This window comes from Poecilia reticulata, unplaced genomic scaffold, assembly GCF_000633615.1.
Source record: "Poecilia reticulata strain Guanapo unplaced genomic scaffold, Guppy_female_1.0+MT scaffold_283, whole genome shotgun sequence".
Lineage (NCBI taxonomy): Eukaryota > Metazoa > Chordata > Actinopteri > Cyprinodontiformes > Poeciliidae > Poecilia > Poecilia reticulata.
The window spans coordinates 31,377-37,834 of NW_007615062.1; the positions used below are offsets into that span (position 1 = coordinate 31,377).

At 41.2% G+C, this 6,458-nt stretch overlaps 1 protein-coding gene across 1 annotated transcript in view; it reads right to left on the reverse strand.

The window, feature by feature from the left end:
* Nucleotides 1–6,458, reverse strand: part of LOC103460752 (uncharacterized) — a 26,298-nt gene that overhangs the window by 2,255 nt on the left and 17,585 nt on the right. Inside the window, exons 7-12 of the mRNA XM_008403054.2 lie at nucleotides 6,230–6,458; nucleotides 6,007–6,151; nucleotides 5,724–5,867; nucleotides 5,532–5,590; nucleotides 2,889–3,076; nucleotides 2,264–2,658 (exon numbers count right to left, since the gene is read on the reverse strand). Coding sequence (XP_008401276.1) covers nucleotides 2,264–2,658; nucleotides 2,889–3,076; nucleotides 5,532–5,590; nucleotides 5,724–5,867; nucleotides 6,007–6,151; nucleotides 6,230–6,458 — 1,160 coding nt within the window. The remainder of the gene's footprint in view (nucleotides 1–2,263; nucleotides 2,659–2,888; nucleotides 3,077–5,531; nucleotides 5,591–5,723; nucleotides 5,868–6,006; nucleotides 6,152–6,229) is intronic.

The window sequence follows — 6,458 nt, forward strand, 5'->3', positions numbered from 1 at the left end:
TTTATCTGGAAATAGTGTCTGTTTATTCTTGCCATACAGTCTCTGTATTAATTATTGCTCTAAAGGTCTTGCCATATCAGTTTATTCCTCTGTATTTACTTTAGTTTCTTAGTTTATTCTTGCATTTCCATTTAGTTTCCTTTGATTAGTATCAAAGGAAACTAAATGGAAATGAATGAAGAATCCTCTCTTGGTTTATTGCTATGTTCACTTTAGTTTTTTTCCTGTTGCTAGATTTATTTTATTGTTTATTGACCATCAGTAATCTTCATTCATCACCTGCTGCGCCGCCTAATCATCATGTGTTTCACATCATGTGTTAATTTTTCACTGTTCAGCGTCGGATTCTCTGTTTTTATGCCATAATTCACATCTAGTACGTCGCTCCGTTTTATGTCCCGCTTCTCCTGTTTCAGAGTTTAGCGCAATGTGCGTCTCGGTTTTTTTTTTTAAGCCCCTAAGGTGCAGGGCGGTCGGGAAGCGTATCGATGGGGAAAAGGCAGACTGACATAAACCTTTTAAAACATCGGAAACAATTTCTGCATTCTGATTATTGAAATTTAAAAGTGCTGCGGTACAGTTGTTGTATCACACCCGTTTCATACCGGACCACTTACAGCACCGGTGTTAACGCCATAAAATGAACGCTATGAAATACAGTTTTAGCAAGGTGCTCAAAGTCTAAACTGATATTGTTGTGACTGTAAGGTGTAAACTTTACCTTCGACCAAACGCCCCCCAAAGGAATCCCAGCGCCGCCCTTTTGTAAAAATGTCCGCCAGTTTCCCGTCTTGTCCCCTTTCCTCTAGCCATGCCCAACGCCACTTGTTTTTAATTCCTCTCTCAAGTAAACGTGTTTCTTTACCGGGTCAGACAAACTCCATCTTCTTTCATATCGCATTTGATTTATCCGCCGAACCGAACGCATGCGCTTCTTTTCTACAAACCGTTTTACAGTTATTGGTCAAGAACACGGGAGCTAGAACTCTGATTGGCAGACATCTTTGTAGACGGAGCTCTTTAAACCCGAAGACTACAGTTTGGTTGAGTCGGACCGTTTGGTCAAAAGCCTGAAATCCGGCCCCCAGCCGGAGCTCTTTAAGCYCTGTAACATTGTCAAAAGATTCAGAGAATCTGGAACAATCCCTGTGCGGAAAGGTCAAGGCTGTAAAACTCTACTGGATGCTCGTGATCTCCAGGCCCTTAAACGTCACTGCACCTCAAACAGGAATGTCACTGTCAAGGGAATAACAGCCTGGGCTCAGGAAAACTTCCAGAAAGCATCGTCAGTGAACACAATCCATCCACCGCTGCCATCTGAAACTCTACAGTGCAAAGAGGAAGCCATTTCTAAGCTCCACCAGCTCAGCCGTTTGCACTGGACCAGGAGTCATTTAAAATGCAGGGAGGCAAAATGGACGACTGTTCTGTGGTCAGATGAGTCACGATTTGAAGTTCTTTATGGACACTGGGACGCCATGTCMTCCGGACCAGAGAGGACCAGGATAACCCAAGTTGTTATCAACGCTCCGTTCATCACTGATGGTCTGGGGTTGCATGAGTGCTGGTGGCCTGGGCAGCTTGCATGTCTGGAAAGGCTCCATTAACATAGTTAATGCAGAGAACATTAACTATGTTCTCTGCATTATGTTCTCTTGGAGAGACGACGTCTAGACGTCCCATCTAGACGTCGTTTCTTTCAGGGAAGACCCTGCATGTTTCAACAAGATAATGCCAGACCACATTCTGCAGCAATCACAACATAATGGCTACGTAGGAGAAGGATACGGGTACTGAAATGACCAGCCTGCAATCCAGGTCTTTCACCATTAGAGAACATTTGGCACATCATAAAGAGGAAGTTGTGACAAAGAAGGTCCAAGACGATTGAAGAGTTAGAGGCCTGATGGGAGAGCATTTCTATTTCTAAATCTGAGAAACTGGTCTCCTCTGTCCCCAGACATCTGAGTGTTAGAAGAAGGGGAGACGCCACACAGTGGTAAAAATGGCCTTGTCCCAACTTTTTCAGGATTTTTTGACGTCATGAAATTTTGAAACAAAATATTTTCCCCTTCAAATGATACATTTTCTCAGTTTAAACTTTTGATCTGTGATTTGTGTTCTATTTTGAATACATTATTAGATGTTGGCACCTCCACATCATTGCATTCAGTTTTTATTCACAATTTGTTTAGTGTCCAAACTTTTTTGGAATCCGGTTTGTAGTAAACAGTAAAAAAAATATTTTTTGTTCTCTCAGTACCCGTTTTCGATGATGGTGTAGCTGATGCGGGAGTTGGGGTTGTCGTAGGGAGTCGCCCTGCAGGACTCCACAAACAGCTCAGTGTTTGGGATGGATGAGGTGGCCTCGATCTGCATGAAGATCATCTGCTTCAGGTAAACCTCCACCGGGTAGCTGCTGGTGTCTACTTGCTCCCTGAAAAGTTCGCTCTGGAAGAACTCAAACTGGAAGGTGAAAGCACCAAAGCCCTTCTCTCTGAAGGCGTACGGGTTTTTGTGTCTGAATCCCAGGGTCAGGTTGGTTCGTTTTGAGTAGGAGCAGGCAAAGGCGATTTCAACATCATGCTTCCTGGAAATTATTTGATTTGGGTCAGCTGAAGTGATCGCATTCTGAAAGTATATCGTATCTTCATCTTCCTGGGAAGAAAGAATTAAATAACAGTTTGTTACAGTTACAAAACGTCCTGTCCTGATAAATATGCATGACTGACCCTAAAGGAAAATGTTCAGACAGAAGATCTGATATGCACAATAGTTTTCAGAAACACGTTTATTCTTTGGTTTGGTTTAAATTTTTGTGTAATTTAATTATTTCTTTCATTGTTTAAATCTGCCACAGTGTTTGGTTCATTTTTGTTTCTCTGTACCTCAACCCATGTCCCACAGGCGCCCAGCTCCATGACAGCCACCAAATGGGTTTCGTTGGAGAGTCTTTGGAGGTCACAAGAAGGATCAGTGAGGCTATTCAGATGCAGGTTGTCCTTGTTGCGTTTGATGGTGTAGGTCTTTGCCACTTCTACTGTCATAGTTGTTCCGTTGCAGGTCACAACAGCCTCTACAATGTTCACAGGGTAAATTTTACATYATTATTTTCACATCATTATGGGTAGTGGCAAATGTGTTGAAAAGTTGTACCATTTAAAGTTTTTGATTATTTTAAAGCTAGATGTTCCTGATAAAGTATCAAAATCATGAAGTGAGGGGAACTCCATCATGGCCGCTGCTTAAAAGGCGAGCATAGATTTTGTGCTCCTCTCGAGACTCCGTCTCCAGAGCCTCCAGCTACCTTTTCCAGGTCTCGGTGGATCCAGCACCACCAACATGGGGTCCGCGCCATGTGTCGGTGTCGCCCGCCGAACCCGCCTCCAGGAGTCTACCTGCTGCGCCGTGGCCGGCCCGTGGACTGTCCAAAGCAAACCCCGCCCTGACCGTGTTTTCTTTTTGTGTGTGTGTTTTGGACTGAGTTTTTTCCGTTAGTTCCCTGTGGACTCTTGCCCTCCATCTGTTGCCCCTCCGCCCACCCTGATGGGTTGTTTCTGTGTATTTATTTCTTGGTTTTTCTGTGTCCTGTTCCCCTGTGAGTGTCTGTGATGTCCTGTCCTCCCTATTGATTGGTCCTGTTTTGTACTGTTATTGGAGTTGTCATTAAATCATCTTAATTTTCATCATGACAACCTGGGCCTGCCTGTGTCTCCCTCACCACTCACAAACACACATCATGACAATAAATGGGGAAAAGGGCCCAAAGATATTCTGGGAGGTGGTTAAGAAAAATACTATACAATGCTTTGAAGAAATAAAGAATAAATATGATTTTTAAACAACAGGACTTCTTCAGGTACTTATAATTCAGGCATTATACAGAGGAACTATTAAAGATTTTTAATTGAGTTGGAATCTGGTCTAATTTTTAAGGGTTTTATTGGCTCTAGAGGCCTTTATTTGAAAGTAGTTTGACAGGAAAGAGGGTTATGAGAAAGGCGGAAGGCATGCGGCAAATGTCGCCAGGCCTGGAATCGAACCCGCGACCACCGACTAAGGCCTCAATACGTGGGTTGTGCTTTGCCCCTGCGCCACCACAGCACCCCGGAATCAAGTATAATTAAGATGTTTATTTCAGCAAATGAATCAAACTTGGGGAAGAAAATTTCTAAATTGTACACAGGATTGGAAAATTTTAAGAAAAGTAATACAACATATATAAAAGCGAAAAAGATGCTAATTGTGGGCTTTCACAGGAGAACTAGGAGGAGATATGTGGGCAACAGGAGAAAACATCTTGTTCCCTTTTGTGGAGAGAGTTTGGCTGGAAAAATATTGTAAGATATTTCAGTACACCAGTACGAAGAAAACACCATGAGACAAGATGTTGGAGGCAATGTGGAAAAGAAGGTGCGCGGGTTACTGCCATGAGTTCTGGGATTGCCTACATAGTACCCTATTGGCAGGATTTAAAGAATTGTATGAATAAGGTACTGGGGGGTGAATATTCCACTCACGTTTGATTATCTGTACATGGGAAGAGGGATGGACTGATTAACAAGAACAGCTGATTAATATATATATAGGATTATGTTGGTAGCAAGCAAAAAAGCCATTACTAGAAAATGGCTGAAGGCAGAAGCTCCTCAAAGGTAAGATTGGGTTGATATAATGCATAATATTTATATTATGGAAAGGCTGACTTTTTCCATAAAATTTGAATCAGGAAAATTTAGGAATTATTGGAGAAATTAGCGTGGTTTCATTTCACCATAGAGATCAGATTTTATTGAATAATACTGTGGATTTGGGCATCCTTATAGAGCCTTACAGTTCATTACTGATGAGAAGAGATTTAAAATTGTGATGACTTGAAAGAAGAGTAGACAAGAAAACCTAAGTTTGATTTTTTTATTTGTTTTATGTTCTCTTTTTAATTTTAATTAGAAAGGGTATGGGTAGATTGGCTATTATCGAGACTAGCAAAGTCGTTGTGTCCAGTGTACAGAATGTATGTGCAGCTTCTCCTGGATGATATGTATGGAGCATTTGGAAAAAGTAAAAAAAAAAAGTAAAAAAAAAATAAAAAATTCATGAAGTGGATTTCTAGCATCTAGATGACCAGGAATGAATGTTTGACTACAAACAGTTTTTATTTCCTGTCAGCTTGATGACATCCCATTTAAAAAGTAGTAAGTGCTTTTATGAAGAAGCTGTTTGGTGTGTAATACAATCATGCAAATATCCATGAACTGTAGATTGCTTCATCAATGTCTTAGTTTAGTAAGTATTCAGCTGAAAATCATAAAACATAACTCAGTGTAGAGGAACCAAACCTGGCAGCCATGCTGTCATCCTAGAGCAGAAGCTGGGTTCAGCTAATATGTGCTAACCTGAAAGTTAAACCAATTTCTCCACATGATGCTACTTATTTGAGTTCAAAATTTCATGTTAAAATGTTAAGTAATGAATTAACGAAGGATTAAGGTTATTAGTAATATCRTGGATAAACTCCTTTAWTGACTCACCATGGTGACTAACATCAACAGTCACACACCGCAGCTCTGAGTGATAGATTCTGCCATACCTGAATTGCAGCAAACAAGAGAAAATACTTTGAACCGTGGAAGAAACGCTGTTGATTAATTTATTTATTCTTTGCCCATGCYATYCAATATGARTCACAMMTAGATYACCTAGGCTATGTTTTTAATACTCACCCATCCATTGCTTCAGACACAAAGCAAATAGGGAAATGCCCATCCACTTCATCTTCGGTTGGTGTCCATTTTATAATGTATGTRTCCGTGGAGGGTCTCTCCTTTAAAATGCCATRTGGRCCTGTCACAATTAGGTCATTAATCCTATAGAGGAACAAATGGTTTTAATGGCAGGATGGAAAGACACACACATTACTCTAAAATGACCCCAAGCAAGAATGAATATGATAAGGAATTTCAATAACATATAATACATATAATAAACAAGAAGAAAATTGCTTACGTTGCGTGCTCAGCTTTTGAACTGACTTTGATTTCAAGGGTGCGGTTGACGTACGCAGGAAGATTTACTCCATTAACCGGAGTTGGTGCCAAAAAAATGGGAAAGTAGTCGCCATCGAGGCATGAAGGAGCTTCGTCCCCCTCCACTGGAAATCAGATGACAAATGAATGAGACATAAGACATTTTGAGTATTTGAGTAAGTTTTAGGAAAAATGTTACTTACCCAGAACAGTAAACTGTAGGGGGAGAATGCTTAAAGGTCCAATTGATGATCGGTAAGACTGTATGATTGGGGCCGTTGTAGTAGAGGTAGGAGGGGCAGTGGTGGTGGTTGGATAATCTGTGGTGGTTGGATACTCTGTGGTGGTGGTTGGATAATCTGTTGTGGTTGGATGAGCTGTGGTGGTTGGATACTCTGTGGTGGTTGGATGAGCTGTGGTGGTTGGATACTC